Source organism: Desmodus rotundus, chromosome 10, assembly GCF_022682495.2.
Source record: "Desmodus rotundus isolate HL8 chromosome 10, HLdesRot8A.1, whole genome shotgun sequence".
In the NCBI taxonomy this organism is placed as follows: Eukaryota; Metazoa; Chordata; class Mammalia; order Chiroptera; family Phyllostomidae; genus Desmodus; species Desmodus rotundus.
Window position 1 is genome coordinate 6,721,513 of NC_071396.1, and position 20,417 is coordinate 6,741,929.

At 41.9% G+C, this 20,417-nt stretch overlaps 1 protein-coding gene across 25 annotated transcripts in view; it reads right to left on the reverse strand.

Moving 5' to 3' along the window:
- The window catches only part of ESRRG (estrogen related receptor gamma), a 506,557-nt gene that overhangs the window by 10,091 nt on the left and 476,049 nt on the right, over nt 1-20,417 (reverse strand). For all 25 annotated transcript variants that reach the window (XM_053912604.2, XM_053912602.2, XM_053912606.2 and 22 more), the window contains one exon: nt 2,573-2,842. In XM_053912604.2, the coding sequence (XP_053768579.1) occupies nt 2,573-2,842 (270 nt within the window). The remainder of the gene's footprint in view (nt 1-2,572; nt 2,843-20,417) is intronic.

Here is a 20,417-nt window from a genome sequence, read left to right on the forward strand (position 1 = left end):
GTTGCTCATGGTGATCTGAAATTTCCAAATACTTAAAGATAATCTATATACTTTTTAGGGTCTCTAGAAATAGTATTAAAACATTTTCATGTGGATGTAGTCATGAGTAGTTTAAGAATCGAGGGGTGGTGGGGAGGGGTGGGGGGGGAAAGGCAGAAAACTGTACTTGCACAATAAAAAAATGTAAAAAAAAAAGAATCACTGGGTCTAAGCAAGATCAAATCTACAACTTTATCACTGTCCTCTCAATAGTGGTCAAAGAAAGAAAGAAAGAAAGAAAAAAGGAATGAGGGGCATCATGTACAGTATTAGAGAAAATGACTTTCTGAATCATTTATCCCCAGTAAAACGGTGAAGCTTGCAGGTTAGACGGGAAGAGAACGACCATATTTGCACAGCACAGGGGAGGGGCACACTTTGGAATAACATAGTGCTTACAGCCCCAAATCATTTCTCTTTGTTATTGATGCTGACTCAGTTGCTATTGGTATTGAGAGGCTAAAAGACTGTTAAAATAACACGCAGGAAAATTTTTGACAAGGTGAAATTTTCTTAGAAAAAGTAATGTTACTCAGGACTATAATAAAGGGAAAAGGTGGCAGAGGCGGGGGGCTTATTAATTATTTCTGGCTTGAAACAAGAAAAACAAACTAACCAGTTCTTTAAATAACCTCTAATCACCAGTCTAAAGTAGGTCACTTCCTCCTCCTAAGGGAAGTGTGTGGGGTTTGACTATTTATCTATAAAAATATGAGTGATTCTACTTCTCAACGACAGAGACAGAAATGCTGCCACTGAGGCACCCTAAATCCTAATCCATAGCCAGAAAGTCTGCATCTAACTTCTCACATTATAAAATCTTTAGCAATTTTGATGATTAAATCTTAGCATTGCTCGGCATTCATGATTAGTTAATTATCGAAAAAGGCAATTGGAAACATAAATGATACCAAAACAGGCTTGCTGTACTTTCTAAATAATTATCCAAGTAAATGTTTAAATTTGAATTTCTATATAATTACCAAATAAAAATGCTTTCCCAAATCGTTCATCTAATTACAAGAGATGCTGTAAAATGAAGTCTCTACACATTAATAAATTCTTGGAAAATTCCGATCCTATATCCCTCTTTGGTTTTCTAGAGAGTGGGACTGGGGGTTCCAGAGGGTTTACAACCACGATGCCATTTGTCACAATGAATCACATTGTACAGTTGCACCGGGAAGTAGGAGAAGAGAATGCTGCTGGGAGGAAGAAGGCTGCATTCACAAATTAAAGTGTGAAATGCTGAACTCCATTATAAAGACAGAGAGGAAAGTACAACTTCATTGCGGAAAACAATTTCCCCCATCAGTCCAAGGATTCAGGCATCAATATTGCAGATGAACTGTTAATTACAAAATCAATTAAAAATTATTTCTAAAAACAGTCACGCGTCCCTGGCTCTCAGGGGGGCAATTTGGGCAGAAGGTCTCATCTCTCTAGGACCGCACCAAATCACAAAGTCGTCATCCACAACTAAGCAAAAGCAATCTGGTTTTTCATTTTTCAGCGCGGCTGAGCCCAGCCTGAGATTGATCGTCACATATGGCCCCAGAAAACAAACTGTCAATACCTTGAATGCTGCAGAATTTGAACAAATAGCCGTCCGCCCATTCAAGCCACTCATTGCGTCCCATTTAACAGATTTTATTGACAGTTTCCTTCTTGTAATTAAAGGGAAAACTACTGGCCGGCAACCAAGATAAAGTTCAAAGATAGGGTCAAAACAAAAGCAGATGGGAAGGCACGGTGTGACTGTCAATGGTACCGAGCATCAGAGCAGGCTATCGACTAGCAGGTATCTAATGATCGGCACGTCATTAAGGAGGGATGTATCCGGAACTTTATGCAAATGCTGAGACAGACCTAAGACCACAAGAAAGCTTTCGGGAAGGCACAAAGGGGAAAACAACAAAGAGCCAACGATTTTTACTTATCAGAGGTTGCTCCCTCCTGGAGCACGTTTCCGTTCAAATGTGAAGACTGTTTATTCCCCTAATTCTGACCCCTCACCGCATCCGCAGTAAGTACCTGTGAGAGGGAGAATGCTCCCTTGGCAGAATTGGACTTTAGAGCACTCCAGAAGGTAAGAAGACAGTGTTCATTGATAACCAAAATCAGGAACAACACCCAATATATTTTTTCCAATTGCAAAATTTGCATTTTTTGAAGGGGAAGAAAAATGGTTTGCAATTGCAAATAGGGTATTTGCAATTCACACTTATTTTCTCTTGTGCACACAAGAGAATGGAGCTAATTTTGTCCTGAGAATGGCCGTACACTACATAGTAGTAAATGCACCAGGTGGGCAAAAATTCCACAGCTTTCAATAGGCAAATATAATAAAAATAACTCCCCTTAAGTTGATTGTTCTTATATTTAACTTTTCACTCGAAAGCTATCATGACTCTGATTTTGCTGTCTCATACAAGAATTTACAGCCGGGTCTAGCAAATCTCTGGGAAAGGTAAGGGAAAGGGTGAGACTGTCATATTCAGAAATGCAACAGCGACCGCGTCAATATGCCAACCTGAATTAGCAAGCGCTATTGCTTTGAGGGTGACGAATTCTTCTTTCTCCAGCTTCATGCTCTTGTATTTCTTTACCAGCTGCAGGATAGCGTTGTTTAGGTCAAGAAGGCCTGCTAACTTGGACTGGTCTTCATCCATTATATAGTCGTCTGCATAGACAAGTTCGTCCTCAAAGGAAAGAGACCGGTACACCACCCCGAGGATCAGGATTTCCATCCAGGCGCTCTGCAGCAGGCTCATCTGGTCGGCCAGGGACAGCGTGGAGAAGCCTGCGTGGGAAGACGGGCAGACCCGGTTACTCCAGAGCCACAATCTCATAACGACACATTAGTTTCACAGGGTGGGCGGCCTCTGTGTTAGGACTCAAAATTATGCTGAGTTTGATTAGATGCTGTTAAATCTTCCCCTGATCATTCAGTGAACGGCAAAGTGAGACCCACCAACCAGCTTCAACGTGGTGGCGTTTTCCCAATACTTTATAGACTAGGCTGAGGGGACTTCAGTAGAGATGTAGTTTTGTATCTTGCTTTTGAGGGGAAAATATGATGGAATTGTTAAATATACTTGATTTTTCTGGCTGAAGTCTTAATGACTCATAGAAAGTCAAAGTTTCAACAATCTCGTGTCTAAAAACTAGTATTGATAAACATAAAAGTTTCTTTATAAAAAGACACAAATGAAAGGAAAACAAATAATGGAGGTCATATAGAGGAGTGAAATTTGGAAACATTTCTCTACAATAGTCACGAACGCCTTTGTAATTGGATACGTTGTCCACGACAATTTTTCCCACGAGTTCCTTTTTAAAATGGTGATTATTGGTATAAAAGAGAGTGTAGTATGTAGCACCCTGGCCTCTTCACCAAACAGAAAAGCCAGTTTATTCTTGGGATTAAGTCCCAGTTATTTAAAAAGTTCAATATGGGGCTAGGGGGTTTTGTGGAGAGGTTGAGCAGAGCCAGATCTGAATTCAAACATTGGCCCCAGGAAGGTACTGGCTGTCTCACCTTGAAGCAGATCATTTGCTTGTACCTTAATTTTGTAATGGCAAATATTAAAACCATTCAATGAGACACAAATTTATAATATGCCTTCAGTAAGGGTGGCTACATTAGGTATTATTTCTATCTGAAATATCTGGATGACTGTTTTTAATTATTTACTAAAATTCTCATCTGCATTTCTGCATGCGTGCTTACAGTCCTTTCTGAGCTTGAGAAAACATAAGCAAATATATATACATGTAGATATATATGAAAATGAGGTTAAATAGGAAACGATGAAGTAGTACAATTAAGCCTACTTGGAGTAAAGGGATAAATTTATGACTTAGAGGAACCAGATCTAAATTCTAAAAGAAGTTTAAAGAGTAAGGTCTTAGGGAATAAATCTGATAATCAGCGACATACTTTTACCAAGAGTCCTAAAAAAAATTTCCTTTTTAAACGTTCACCTTCATTTCCAACGTTATGCCAGGGATCCGAAGGGCAACCAACCCACCGACCACCCCTGCGGTCTTTGGGAACAGTGGTGCCATGATTTAAGTTATGGCTACCAGCAGTTCTGTAGAGAAGGGCATTTTTGGATAATGCAACTTATAAAATTTATTTTTACCCCCTGTCTAGACTTTATTCAGTGCCACCCCACCTTCGTAGGCTTTTGCTACGGTCACTGTTGTCCCCATTTTTATCCCTATTGACTTGTTCATGTCCCCTGTGATATTACGAATGACAGCACAGTAAGGGAAAGGGAAAGACTTCCTGGCTTGTTGGTGATAACCAGTAGTTTGCCATTTGGCCCCATTAAGTAGAAGCGTTTAATAAAATCGTCAAGAGGGATTAGTGGAGCTTTACTTAAGGGGGACTTCAGGCATCTGAAAAAGGCATTTCTTCCATTGTTTATCAAGCTGCTGGCATATTACTTGACAGATCTTCCTTGGGACTGGCTGTGTAAGTCTTTTTTTCCTTTTCTTTCTTTTTTTTTTGTGTGTGTTTTCCATGTGGGGTTGTATCAAAAAAATATCCTCATAAAATTAGCTATAACAATTTATATCATTTTAAACAGGGATTCAAAAGAGAAAAATATCGATCTTATCTGAGGAGGTTTGGCTCCATTTGCTTTGGTTTCGAGAAGGTTACACTCACATCAAACAAATAAACAAACACAATAGTTTTCTCTATTTTCTGTTCCCCTTTCCCAAGAGAAAGAGGTCTTGCGTATCCAAAAATCTTAACTCAAGAAAAGGGACTCTACAGGAATTTGTTCTGTAAGTTAAGTGGATGAAAAATAAATGGTCACCTAGGAAATTATGACCAAAAAGCCACTGTCAATTTTCTTAGGGCTCCTTCCCCCTCCACCTCCTACCAGCCCTGTTCTGCAGCGGCAGATGGACAGAGCACAGAGCCTGCAGCCCCTTCCTGTGACGGCCCCATTCTCCCTCTGTTAGTAAATAGATTTACACATTCTCCAATCTCCACACATCTTTCTGCCGAATAATTAAAAGCAGGATGATTAGTTTATTGAGTGGAAGGAGGAACTTTTTTATTGAGGTCCCTCCGCGATTTTATCAGGGCCAGCACTTTTACGGTTGCCAGGAGGGCGCAGCCATCCAATTTTTCTTATCTGCCTGATTAATACAAACGCTGTTTCAGGACGCATTAATTAACAGATACAAATCTACGTTCTCATGGAAGGATCAATACGGAGAAGAAAAGAGGCATCAATGTGAATTTAGTGCTGATGATGGAGAAGGCCCGCTATCGACATTTACGTGCAAGGAAACTTGAAAGTTGCTCAGGCCCCTTTGTCCCTGCGATTTACAAATGAACAATTTTTCAGCCATAACAGTGTCTCACATATTTCTTTGGGGTTTCATTAACCAAAAAAAAAAAAGAAAGAAAGAAAGAAAAAAAAAAGAAAAGGGCAATAAAAGTGGTTTTTTGGTGGATCCTACAATTTGTTTCTTCTATGCTGGTGGCTCTGTGTGTGTGTGTGTGTGTGTGTGTATTCTTCCTATAAACCTAAATTTCCCCCTTTCCCCTTTCACTTCTTAATAAAACAAAAAGAAGGGGGAAAGTAGAGAAAGGTTCTACTTTTGGGGGGGGATCAGGGAGGATGGGAAGATGGATATAATATAAAAGGTTGGACAAGTTTGCTTGCTTGCTGTCTTCCAGTCTATTTCAGCTGATTAAAGGAGGTGTAATTTTGCAAAATGAGAGGGAAAACAACAACCCACACTTTACACAACAGAAATACAAGCCTGGATTTTTCCCTCTTCTCGGTCAAGAAATAGCTGAATCTCAATACATTAACCTGTTCCTAGCTCACTTCGGCAATCGAGACGCTAGCAGAAAGGGCTCCCCAGAACCAAATGCTCAGGTAACCGCCCTATTATGAGAGAGTTGTGCTCACCTGACCACCAGGGAAGCCAAATACATACCAGATTATATTTCCATTCCACAAAGTTCACCTACCTGCCCTTTAGCAGTGCTAGCTACATTTAACGTACAGACACACGGATACAATACTGTTTTTATCAGTAGATCTGAGCAAAGTATAAAAACCTAAATGACCCGGGTCTAAATGCAAAACACACGTCTCAATAAACTGAACCGAAGGAACTCGGTAAACACAGCATGGCCCTGTTGGCGCACACATCCCCGCTCCCGAACGATAATTACTTGTTTGTGCTGGACCGGCATTTAGTGGTGCTTTATAGCTACCGGGCTAGAAGTTAGAGGTCCTAACCTTCTCTAACATTTAGCTATTTTCGGAGAGAAAACTCTTTCCCAGGTGAAATAAAATATGCTTTGCCGGGATGTCGTTTTGAACGTCACGTTTTGTACATGCCGGGATCTTAATCTTTGGTGTGTGACAGGTTATAGTTTTAAATGTTCAGCTGTATTACAGCTTTTTAAAATACACTGATACCATGGCACATTTTTTTTCTTCCCCCGCTGCAGCCCATTCCGTGCATGTCGCTGACAACTCTGATCTCCCTTCATCTCTGTCCTGGAGTCTTGCCATTTAATGTATCTCGGGCATTTCGCTGGCAGAATGACTCTCTACCTTGACCCGCAGTTAAATAGCGAGCTTATCTGCAATACAAGGTGCTCCAAATACAGCAGATGACAGTTGGGAATAACATCATTTGGGAGGATTGAAAAGCTGCTCAAGAGGCAGGTACCCCTGAAGTAATAGGCTTGAAGAAAGTATGTTTTGTGCCAACCCTCTTGCCTCTGTCTCCTGGAAACTTCAGAGGATGACAGCGATGCCCTGGGCACTTGTCACGTACTTTTTGTTTTTCCCCTTAGCCTGGCAAACGGATGCACTTTGCAGTCAACTTACAAAAAAGACTAAGCAGTTGAAAGTGTGAAGGGCAAAAAAAAAATGTCTGACGGCTCGTCTTCAAAAATACACTTTCATTTCAGAAAGCATAAATGTTTATTTTCTGAACGGAGTGTTGACAGAAATAGGCTGCGGTGCCATCGTTTGGTTTAACCCCTGCTAGGCATTTTCTTGCCGGCCGCTTCCCTGACACAGACAGCAAGCCTGGCCAGGCTTCAGGGTGTCTGGTAATATCAGCTCATCGTGGCATTGATTCGGCCGCTCGCCGTTTGGGAGCGGCAGTTTCTCTGTGCCACTGAAAAACCCACACTTTTCAACACACAGCGTATCGTGCTAGAATCATGATTATGCCATAATGACTCACGAGGATGAAAACGAAGTTCATTGAGAGAAGCCGACTGAGCCACTCGGCAAAAGTGAGCTGCTTTCTCTCTCATACAAATAAACCTGGTGTTTACAGGAGCTGGCGGAGAAAAGAATAGCAATGGTGTGAAGATTTTGTTTTTGCTACCAAGGGACGCATAGATGCATAACCCTTGTTCGAGATAAACTTACTCTGCTTTCAAGCCAGTGGATTTTTCCACATGAGCAGACATATATGCTCTATGATTCACAAAAGCCATAGCCCTGGGGCCTGTAGTGTGTGTGTGTGTTTACATGTATGTGCATGCCTGTGTACACATACTATATATATGAATGGCTTTTTCTTTTTGTTTTTATAGACACGGACTTCATAGACTAGGTCCCCAAAGAGGCCAGAGTTAAGTAGCTACAAAGGTCAAGTGCAAGGTGAGAGCTCAAATATCTACCCGGTGCTATTAGAATCATTTTATTTAAAAATTTTCTTTATAAGGTATGATGATGATGATTTCTCTATTACATTAGGACTTAAGCATTAGATAGGATACCTACACGGCGGCTACCCTTTGAGCCTTTTATTCTTTTATATTTGAATAAAAAAACACAAGAGTAACTGACAACAATGGGATAGCTCCCTTTCTTGCTAATTACATGCTTCAACATTTTTCAATTCCTTAAGAAATCTGTTTTTATACTTTAAGCAGGGTTCCCAGAGATTTTGTGGAGCCATTATTAAGTAGCAGTTTCACAGGACAAATGTGAAAAACTAAAAGACTCAATGCCGATTCAAAATTTACTTAATATCTATGTGGCAGAGTTGGCCACCATCTATGGAATTTAGCAAATGAGTTGGGGAGTGGTGGTGATAAATTCAAAGAGAGGGAGAATAGATTTGTAAAGGTGACATCTATCAGTCCTGGACAGAATCATCATTCCTTAAAAAAAAGCATGTATTGGTTTTAGAGAGAGAAAGGAGAGAAAAAGAGAGCATGAGAGAGAGAGAGAGAAAGTATGTGTTTTACTTATTTATGCATTCATTGGTTGATTCTTCTAAGTGACCAGGGATTGAACCTGCAACCTTAGTATATTGGGAGGACACTCTAACCAACTGAATTATGCAGCGAGGGCCAGTATTATCACTCTTACCTGAGTTTGCAGGTGCCCCTAGCAGACGAGTTTACAATCTGCCTACTTATGGGCACAGAAATGGAAACCATGGCCCCGTGGCACTGGGAAAATACTTTATTTAGCAATCGTCCCTTGTCTCTCAGCACAGCTTGCTAGAAAAGTTAAAAGTGTAACAGCAGCTAAAAAAAGGTATTCTCTAGTGGCAACACAGGAATGTCTCAAAATGATGACAAGGGTTTTTGTGTTTGTTTGTTTCTGTGAGTGGGCGGTGTTTAACAGCCAGCAGCCTTTGGAAAAAAAGGCCTGGATATAGGGCAGCGGAATGCAAAATGAGAACGCAGAGACCACACACACAGTGTGTGCTGTTTCTCCTGCAGCCCTCACTTCCCCGCCGCTCCCGAGTGACTACCAAGGACCTGAAACAATGCCCTTAGCTTTTCCCAAGCTCCCTCCCACTTGACCTCGACTTAACTTCTTCCATCCTTTCATCTAAGCCAAGAAGAAAGAAAAACTGTTGGGAAATACGAGGCAGAGCCGCTTTAAAGGATGGAGACCCAGTGACTTTTTTTCCTAGAACCTTTATTTTCTGCTAGCTGAAAACAAGAAAGTTCCGCCTGGAAAGATCACCTTTTTTGATGTGACTAAAATATGACCACCAAAACAAACAAGAAAGGCAGTGCTATAAAATGTAGGGCTCTAAAAAAATATCTTAGAACAGGGCATTTCCGGTCTTACTTTACGATGAGATGGATGCTGAGGAGGGAGAAGCATTGTTTTGAAGCCATATTTCTGATTGGAAAGAAAAGGAACCTGTCATTGAATCTGACTTTCTCTACCTAACCACTGGTAAGAACGGGTCAAGAAACACCATAGGATGTCACAGGGCACTGACCAGTGGTCCAAGGGAAGCCAGGCCAGCCTACATCAGCTACGTAAGCACTGCCCCTTCAGGAAATACCCAAGTAGTCTCCATCAAATGTAGCCTAATCCTTTGAAATTCAACGTTCCAAAAGAAATGCATAGTGAGTCTATCTTGAACTTTGGGGATTTGTAAAGCTGACGGACATTCCTGTAGACATTTAAAGAGTCAGTGGGAAGCATTTAATGTCAAATACCTGAAAGCTAAGGGTTTGCTGTCACTGAGTGACAACAGGAGGGAAGAGGCAGATGTGGGGGACAGTGACCTCAGGGCCTGGACGTCTGGGTTCCAGTTTCACCGTGTTACAGCCGGTGGTGTTAACTGGTTCCCCCATTGGGGTTGAAGTGTGTCTCTCCAAATATTTCAGTCCCAACTGCCAGTGCCTGAGAATGTGAGCGTATTTGGAAACAGGGCCTTCCATTATTAGCTGAAGATGGTGCAGCTAAGATGAGGTCATTAGGCTGAGTCCTAACCTAATTCCACTGTAACTTTATACAAAGGGGAAATTCAGACAGAAACAGACACAAACTGAGGGGAAATGATGTGAAGTCCCACAGGGAGAAGGCCATCTACAAGCCAGGGGGCATTGGAGGCTACCGGAAGCTAGGAGACAAGCCGGGAGCGGATTTTCCCTCATGGCCTTCAGGAGGAGCCCACCCTGGTCTCCGACCCACAGCCTCCAGAACTATGAGACAAGAAATCTCTGTTATTCAAGCCACCCAGGCGGTGGTGGGACGTTGTTACTGCATCCTCAGTGAAGTGACTCACTCTCACAGTGGCCTCTCCACCTGACACCTCTGAAGGATCTTCCGTCCCCAACCCTGTCTGATTCAGAGTCACGAACTGAGAGCTGAGTGCGGGAAGTGCAAGGCTGTGTGGGCCCTGTGAGCCTCAAAGATCGCTGGACTGGGAATCAGTCGATCCAGCCCTGGGGGCTACCTCTGCCACCAAGTAACTGCATGACTCTGAGAAATGACTCATTTTCCCTGGTTCCTGATTTCTCATCTGTGTAATAAGGTGAAGAAAATGTTCCCAAAGGTTTGGTCCCTGCTGACATTATTAAATTTCCAATGGTGTCCCTGTAACCAGATTCAAATCAGTTGGTATTTAGTGCATCTATGGTAAGAGAAGCTCTGTGCTTGGAACCATAGAACATAGAAGGTGAGCAGAATAGAATCCTTGCCCTCTAAGATTTCACAGCACCGTAACAGCGGATTACACTACAATGAGAAGAAAACATTATGCGCTATTAAGAATGAACTACATGTATGTACATGCAGAGGAGGAAAGGTCGCTGTTAGTTTGTACAAGTCCTTCTAAATGTGTCCCTCCATCACTCTCTCTGCATTCCCCCACTCCATAGCTTTGGTCCAGGCCTCCATCATCTGTTTGGGGATAAAGGAATACCGAAGTCTTTATATCTGGTATTTCCCTATTCTTTCCTGAGTGTGGCTTTTCACACGTTGTTTGAACTATGAAACAGAAGAACGCCACCTGCTAATCCAAATGCTTTCTTTCTTCCACATCTTCTCAAGGACAAAACTGAGACTCTCCAGCACAATATGGAACTTCTTTCACATATTTTGCCCTCTTCTCCTTTTCCTGCCACATTTCCTGAAAAATCTCCCCTGGTAACTTCTCTGTAGATGTTCTAACATGCTGAAAAGTGAGCTCATTACCACAACCCCACTGTCAAAACTCACGGTTCCCAAACTTCCCAGATGCATGGTGTCACCATCCACCCCTGTCCCACCCCTGGTTTTCCAGAGATCTCTCGCCAGTTCTTCTCTTGTATATTTCTGGAATCAACTGTAAACACCTTCCTTTCCATTCCTGCTGCCATGATCATTGTTCCCAGGAAGCATCTGGGGAGATTTACAGTTTTAAGTTGGAAAATATAAAAGTGGAGCTCAAGGTAAAGACACAAGCAAGTACAGGAGTAATGTGATGTTCTGCCACCCAGCAGGTCTGTCTACGTCGTTCTCAGGGGGCTGCCATGTTGCCCGAGCTCTTAACAGTAGAGATGGCCTCTTCCTTGCTTTTCCCATACCCCGAGCATATGCACCCTGCCACATAGCAGATGCTCAATCAATACATGCCAGAAGAATGAATGATGAGTTCCTTAACAACTCATTGCCTGCCTTTCAAAAAGAATGAGGAACAGCCACTATGGAAAACAGTAAGAATTAAGAACAGAGTTACCATAGGACCCAGCAATCCCTCTTCTGGGTATCTACCAGAAAAATTTGGAAACATTTGTTCCCAAAGATATATGCATCCCTGTGTTCATTGCAGCATTATTCACAGTGGCCAAGACACAAAGACAACCGAGGTGACCTTCGCTAGATGACTGGAAAAAGAAGATGTGGGACATATATACTGTGGGACACTACTCAGCCATAGGAAACGATAAAGTACTGCCATTTGTGACAACGTGGATGGACCTCGAGACTATTCTGCTAAGTGTGATGTCAGTCTGAAAAAGCAAAGAACCATATGATTTTACTCATATATGGGATATAAACCCGAAACTCACTGACACAGACAACAATGTAGTGGTTACCAGAGGGAAGTGGGTGGGCAGTAGTACAGGGTAAAGGGGGGCAAACACTCCTATATGGTGATGTAAGATGATTTGATCTGGGTGGTGGGCACGCAATGCAACATACAGATCATGTATCATAGAAATGTATACCTAAACCTATGTAATCTTATTAACCAATGTCACCCCAATACATTTAATTAAAAAATTAATTCATGCTAAGTATATTTGAAAAGTTGAAGAGAGTATTCCAAATATCAGTCTCTTCCTAAACAAAAAGATTTCTGAATATATAACAAAAAAGTTGCCTAATTTTTTCATCCTTCATTAAGTGTTCAAGGCACCCCATTACATGTAACGTTCTTTGCTTGTAAGTGCCGATCTAGTTATAGGATTTCCTTCAGAGCCACTTAAATTTTGATGAACGCCTGCCTAAATTTCTCAACCCCAGCCTGATCCTTTTTAATTTGGAATTAAAGTAGACATTTCTATCATATGGCCTGTTTTCTCTTATATTTACAAATAGCCATTTATAGCAGGTCCCATGATAAGGTCACAATGATTTTTTATTACTTTCAAGTATCTGTAATTAATTCCTCCAGTTTATTCTATAATTATTGTATAATTATTTGATGATGTGTAAGTTTATTTTCTGTAGCTAGGATTTTAAACCTCTGAAATCCTAACCTAGCCTGGCCAGGAATGAAAACGTCATTGCTTCTTTCTACCTGCTGGAATCAAAAATTGTATGTCTGCTTTTATTTACATGGATTCTTAGGAGATTTCAGATCTAGATTTTGTAAAGCCCTAGTAATTGGTAAAGACACTTTCTATACTTTAAAAAAAAAATAGTAAGCAGACTGAGAAACTCTTGTTTTTTTATTTTATTTTATTTTATTTATATTTAGACAGAGGGGAATGGAGAGAGAAAGAGAGGGAGAGAAACATCAATGTGTGGTTGCCTCTTGTGCGTCCCACCCCACTGAGGACATGGCCTCCAACCCAGGCATGTGTTCTGACTTGGAATCGAACCAGTGACCCTTTGGTTCACAGGCCAGCACTCAATCCACTGAGCCACACCAGCCAGGGCAGAAACTCTCGGTTTTTATTATGATGGGTTGCGCCCCCTTGAATCAAACACAGCCAAAAGAAGGCAATGCAATTAAAAATGCATTCCTACGGCCTCTCCCACTCAGTCCATTTCAGGACAATAGATTGTGTTACTGAGTGTTTCTTGGTAAGTAAACACTCACTTGTCAGAAGCATTGGTGATGTGACAGCCACTGAGCTGCACACAGGGAGTGAGGCGAAGTCCCCTTCTACAGCAGCAAATCAGACATTTACAAACAAGGAAGATGGTGCTTGTCGGTTATGACCTTTCCGTGTCCGCACGAGAAGGTGTTAATGTAATTTAAATGCCACTTAGACAGGTTTCTGGTTATCAGACTGGGCTGTATGTCCACTCCTGTGGAACCACTGGGGAAGGGAACCATTTCTACCTGCTGTAGGAGCCAGCACAGTGGGAGAGAGCCCTACAGAGAGCTTCTGGGCACGGCAAGGAGGGTGCATTCCAGTTCAAAAACAGTGACGTTGGACCTTGTGGAAATCATGCGGCAGACCTAAATGATTTGTAATAAGTTGGGTAGTAAGTTCACATTATTTTAGTATGTACTTTGTTTTTCTGTTTTTTGAGCATACCTAGCTGAGAGTTTGAACTAATGATCAAACAAATTAGGGATATTGGGCATTGTAATTTTTCATTTAAAACAGAGATATGGAGGGAAATACAAGGAGATGAATTTTGCTAATATAAATTTTGTAATCAAATATATGTTTTTTATCATATAAAAGGTTAATAAACTAACCAATAAATTAGTAGTAAAGCATGTCATTTGTCAGACTTCAGCAAGAGACAGATATGCCTTTAATAAACTTTTCAGCTATTGGAGGAAACTCAACTGTAATTTTTATTAGCTTTTTTAAGCAACACATTATTGGCATTTTAAACTTTCCTTTGTATTTCTAACACTTGATATTTTCACTGAGTTTCTGACGCAAACATATTTTTAAAATTAAAAATGCATTTTTGTGAATTTTTTTTTGCTCACGCATGAAGTTTAATAACTTTTTTTAAAAGATGAAATGCTTCTCTTGGGAACATTCAACCATTAAAGGAAATCTATAAATAGTAAGCCAGCTGTGGCTGCTTTCTCTCTGTCATTCGTGCCCCAACATAATATTCTGATATGGAAGAATCTAAAAGAGCATTCCACCATTGGATAAGTTAGAAAGAAGCTACAGTGTGTTAAAAAATATATGCATATACATATATACACACATATATATATAACTATATATAATATATAAAATTTACAGAGGTAGCACAAAAGAGAAAATTAGAAGGAAAAGGGGAATAAACCCTCAATCCACCCCAATCTGATTTTAGAATAACTGCTGTCCATCCAAGAGAAGTGGAAGCTCCAAGTTTCTCCCAATGTATCTGCTTGTGTTGATGAAGGTGAAGTTCCTGGCATTAAGGTCAGAGAGTCTTGTGAAAGGAATGTTTTTGTCATCATTTTCCCATTTGTGAGGGCCACACCCCCACACACGAAGGCACAATGATGTTGGCATCGTGAACACCTGGGTAATTTCATGAATTCACCTAAAAATTGGAAAATTTTATTTCTGTTCTCAATTACAGAAGAATGGAGAGCGCTGGTCACCTGGGGAGCTCTCCCAGACGGGACCAGGAATTGATGCTATCTGGGGTCTCTAAGAGACAATCGCTTATAATTCCTGCATTAATTTTAAACAACATGCCTTCAAATCTTTTCAAATTTACCTAATTGGTCCCTTGGTACAGAAACACAAATTCCAACAAGAACACTAATTATTAGAGACTTGGTGTCTTTGGTGTTGATATTAATATCCCCCCTTCTTTCACTTGTACTAGTTATAAATAAAGCAGGGAAAAAAAAATAAAGAAAATCCTTCAGGTGAGCTTTCCTTGACTTTCTTGAAAAGAAAGACATTATAACTCAGTGTCTCCAACATGTGGCCCAGAAGGAGGAGAGGTAGGAGAAAAAAATCAGGTCTTCCGCATAAATGCAAGTTAAAGGATTTATAGCACAGGCCATTAAAAACAAAGTGTCATATGTATTCATGAAAGAACGTAGAAGAAATATGTTATCCACGAGACGCATGCCACGTATGAAATTATAGCACACTGACCCTGAAACTTCACATTCAAATAATATTAGAAGTCCTCACTGCCTGTGCATAAAGACGTGGGCATAATTTGTGCCCAGGACAGCGTCTCTGAGTTCTTGGCCCCGAGAGTTCTGTTTCAAGTCAGCCTCCTGCACCATTTTTCTCTGTGGCTAATGAAGATCTGTTTACGAATATTTACTCCCAAGTTCACGGCTGGTGTTTGCTGGCTCAAGCAGAGCTAACTCATTAAGGCTTGGCATCCGTTCCACGGGGGAGTCCAGCAGTTACCTTATTGACAACAGAGACAACCCCTCCGATAGCTCTCTGCCTCCCTTTCTTTCTCTCTACACTGCCCCCCGATTTGGATAACTGGCCAAGTTCAAACGAAACAAAAGCAAAAACATGAAACAACACAGCCCTTGGAACTCCTCCACCACATGGATGCAGAATCGTTACCAGCCGTAAAAGGCTGCCTGATGTTATTATGTATTGCAGATCTCTGATACACAAACCAAACCTGTGCCTCTTCTAATAACTCGCGGAGACACTCTTCCATTCAAAAGCAGCACGCATGAGGGAAGCGCAGCTGCGCTACGGAAGCTCTCGGGCTGTAACACCTCCCTGAATGAATACTCAAGCACCCAGGCACGCTTGGTCTCCCCGCTTTGATCTCTAGGAAAGCACATTTATCCTTGTAACCCACCTATCCTCTTGGCTGTGACCAGTCCCTTTCACGGGTGCAGGAAATCCTTGAAATTCCCACATCAGGTTAATTTAAGGAAATAAGCCAAGGAAAATACAAGGGTGACCGCCCAGGGATGAATCCATTCGGAAGTTGCCCTGTTTCCTAACTCGATTTGGGTAGCATTCACACGACTTAAGAGACTCTTAATGTCTGCAAAAGTCCAGAATAAAATGGGGGAAAAAAGAGGGGAAAAAAAAAAAAGCTGCTTGATTCTAATACACCTAATTAGCCATTGGCAGACTCTTAATTGCATACATTAGGATGATTCCATAGTGGAGATTAATTCTAAATATACCCAAGCAGCTGGTTAAGATGCTGTGGATTACAGTGTGGACTGTACTTTTCCACTTAATTAGATATCAAAATTAAGCAGCAACAAGCATTTTGACATAACGGGGATCAAGCCGCCCCCTGGTATCCCAGAGCTGCACTAAAGTGGCCGCTAAACAGAGCCGCACAGATGGAGAGATATTAAATGCCTCACTGGAAAGTAATTTCAAATAATAAAATATCAATATTTACATTTTAATTACCCCTACTGAGAGCCACTCTGTCATTTTCACTATTGCCGACGCAGCAAGGGGTAGTGGAATGACATTGTGGCTCTGGCTGCAATGACTATTTTGTTTCCATTAAAGAATGACAAGTGTTTTGGAGGCAGTGACACCCGGTATGTGAACAAGAATGACAGCGGATCAGAAAATTCCTATTAAGGGACTAAATGCCTCAACAAGAGAATTTACTCGGAGCAGCCGCTCCTCTTTGAAGCCCTTCATCCATTCCAAATTTTCCGCGGAAAGTTTATTATCGGGGATGCCCTAGGGAAGTTTTAGTCTCCCGTGAAATATTCAGATCTGTAAAAAGCGTTCTATGGTGATTGTCAATTTAAAAACAATAACACTTGACGTAAACGAATATCCAGGAGTTATGTGTAAATCACTACGATATTAGGGCTTTCTTTTTATCACTTTCTCTTATTGAAGTAGACAATACCATTGACAGTGTTTCCTGGAAACATATCTATTTCCTATCGAATACACGGATGGAAGCTTGGAGGGTGGCTTGGAATCATCACCATAAAAAGGCTGAGTTTGTTTTCACTACCTTTTCATGAGTATTTTACTGCACGCAGCCATCTCAGCCAGAACTTCCTTGGCATGGAAAATAAAGCCGAGATCGGGTCACAATTTGCATGTGCAAAATGTGCAGACATGTGTCTGTATACTCTGTGTTTTCCTTTAGCTTCTGTTATTATTGAAAAAGAGCCAATTCCTCACCCAATTTAATTACTCTTTATGGGGTGTGAAGAGGAGATTATGGAAAAAATAAATAAAAGGTATACATCTGAGGTGACACGCTGCATTCACAGGATAATAAATGAAAACACTAAAGCCTTCCTTTGGGGATGACTGTCAAAACCGCAGAGATCTTGAAAGAATTTTAATGCCTCCAGGTACGAGAGAGTGTATCGGAGAAAGTCCATGGTCAGTCTACTAGAGAGGCCGTTAACTGACCCCCTATCTCCAAGCCTGCATTTATTTAATGTGTAGAGATGAACAACTATAAATGTGATGAACGGCCGCAGCAAGGGGCTGAATAGAATTTTTCAAAGAAGAGAAAAAGGGAAGTTGGGGAGTTATATAGGAGTTTAGTGCTCTTCTATTCCCATTTAAAAGAAACATCGGTTTTGAAGTTGGAATAAAAACTTGATAATCGACATGATATACTTGTAATGCTTGTTCTCTAACTAGGAGATATTCCTCTTAGCAAAATGCACAAGTGCCTGGGAAAGTATTTCTTAAGCATCCCTAATGCTTTTAGGACAAGCCAGGTCCCCATTTCTCAGCGACTAGCACCTTTTAATTTCTGAAAGAGCCACGGTTGAAAATCTTAATTAATTGTTCCATACTGCTTCAGGATCATTATGCAATGTAATAAAGGCCGTGTAATTATGAAATTTTACAGCCATTACCAAGGCTGATGGCTCGTATTTCATCCTCAGCTGGACCCGACGGCTTTTAGGCACTCGGCTCCCTTTTGATGAACTACAGACAGATCTATCAGGCCCAAACAATATCCAGGCGAGGCAGCTATAATAGCTACCTACAGATGAAGCCATAGATAAAGATAAACTATAAATCTAACACACAAATGCAGGCCTATCGCCTGGGGATGGCAGAGAGAGGAGGAGATGCTTGGGGAAGGTGTAGCTCCCGTGGAGGCAGCCTCCTGTGTCCGCCGCTCATTCACTCCAGAAGGGGCTGGATTTCATAAAAGACGGAAAAACCCAAGTGAACATCTCATTTCTTCCCTGTATCTCAAAATCAAAAGAGGGAAGGAAGGGTGTTGCGTGCATCCATGAGCATTGTATTTAGTGCGTTATTTAAAGGGCAGAGACCACTCAGATGGTCTAGTGTCTGGGTCCGTGGTAGGGGGAAGACAAAAAAGGTAGATTCCAGGGACTTTTTTCCCCCTGTGCACAGCACTTTTACAGTATCCAAAAATAAGTACTCTGAAGCAAATTTGGCTATAGCCCGTGAGTATCTTTCTTACAGATCTTAACACAAAAAAATAATACAAGAACCAAAACCACCCATACTGAAATGTAGGCAAGGAAAATAAAATCATATTCATATAGATAACTAAAGCATTGGTAGCTCAAAAATATTTTCACTTTGGAATGTAAAAATTCACAGAGCCTAAGAACCGGTATAACTATGTGTCTTTTTGTGAATTGAGCGTTTATGGAGGCGCTTTTACATCTCATGTTCAGTGGAGGAGGGCCATCATCCAGGGTGTTCCTTTGACAACCGTAAGTGCCACATTCCAGGGAGCAAGTAGTTCAAGTCTGCCTCTGGGACACGGCAGTTGCTTCACAAAGCTAAAGCCCTCGGTCCGCAGGATGGCATCAGCCTCACGCCGGCTCATTTCGTGAATACGACCAGCCAGCCAGTCTGCGACTTCTCGGGGAGAAAATGCCCATCTGAGGGTCCATCCAGTTTGGGCAGGGCAAGAAAGGGAGGTAGCAGGATGCATGTGGGCTGGTTTGGAGGTGGAAGCCTCTCCGGGGGGGATGGTGTATGTGTGCATAAGTAGGGGGGCATCACATGAAAACGGATGTATTACTGGTTTAAGTGCCATGAAGTCTCTGGAAAGCACAGCTTGAAACAGTTCATCGAAAGGACAGATTAAGAGTGAGACCCACTGGGTTTAGCACTTTCTCAGCTACTAACTAGCGGTGTAACCTTGAGCTAGTCACTGAATTGCCCACCAAGGTTGCTGGACCAAATTTACCAGTCCACAGTCCAGTCCGGGCTGAACACCCCAATACCTTTAGGGTGGGAGGACGTGTGTATCCAAAACATACCTTCCCTGCATGAACAGAAAGTCTCTCTTCCCGAATCCCGCCCCCTAGGTGTGGCTGTTCTGCATCCTGTGAATGTGACCTCACCGCCCTTTTTGTGGAGAGATGGAGAATAATGGATATGACAGCCCTCACCGACTTCCGCTTCCCTTATGTACGAGGAGCAGTCCTAACACCTTCCTGCCGGTGTCCAAAGGAAAGACATTGCCCCTTGTTCCCAAGGACAGTCCTGACTGTGTTCTCAGTTCCGTCTTCTCTGGCCACCTTGGCAGTTTTGCCCCATCAGTTTTTGGCTCAGCGCCTCTCCCTTTCTAGTGCCTGTTAACCTCTCCCCCTAAGGTTCTCGCCCTTTACCAACCTATTCTCATATAATCTTCCCCCCACACTCAAATGCTAGTGCTCTGCCTGTATCTGCCTGTCTCTCCCTTCCCCCCACCCTCTCACCACCCAAAGTCCTGACTAAATGGCATATTCACATTTCTTAGCGGCCATTCATCTGCAGTCCACTGATGTCTGGGTCATGTCTCAGCTACTCTATCATACTGCAGACACGAAAGTCACCTAATTGTCAAGTCCAGTGGCCCATCCTCCTTCAGATTCTGTTTTCTTTCTCTGAGATATTTAGCCCACTCTGCCCCTTCTCTTCCTTCTTGAACCCTAAAACCTTCCCAATCCAGCACCTGAACACAATGTTCTCCTGCCCTTCCTTCCTTTTCCGCCAATCCTTGCCATGGGCACTTTCAGTAAGTCTGCCTTGGTTTCCTGTCTTCACCCCCACCTGCCCTCCACTGCTGTGGGTGTAATAAACCTGTCATGCCAGCACACACTTCTCCCCAAAGTCCTAGATTTTGATGGTTCCAGCTCCCTTCAGGCCATCCCCATCAAAACGTACCATAGGCAACGCACTCAAGACACCCAAAATTGAACTCATTGTCCCTGCAAACTTACTCCAATGTGTTCCCTACACCATCACATAGTCAACAACACAGAATCAAACTCTGCAAGTTATCTTTGATTCTTCTCTTATGTCCAATTTGTCCTATGAAGAGTCCCTTAGTTCTACCTCTAATTTCCAATCCCACTGCCTCATCCAGTCCCCCACGGTTCTCCACCTGAACCAAACTCATGGTTTCAGATACTGCTGTGTTCATATTCTGAGGAATCTCAACAAAGCCAATGAGCTCAACAATCCATATATTATGAAATGGGTGTAAACTTCCACATTCCGT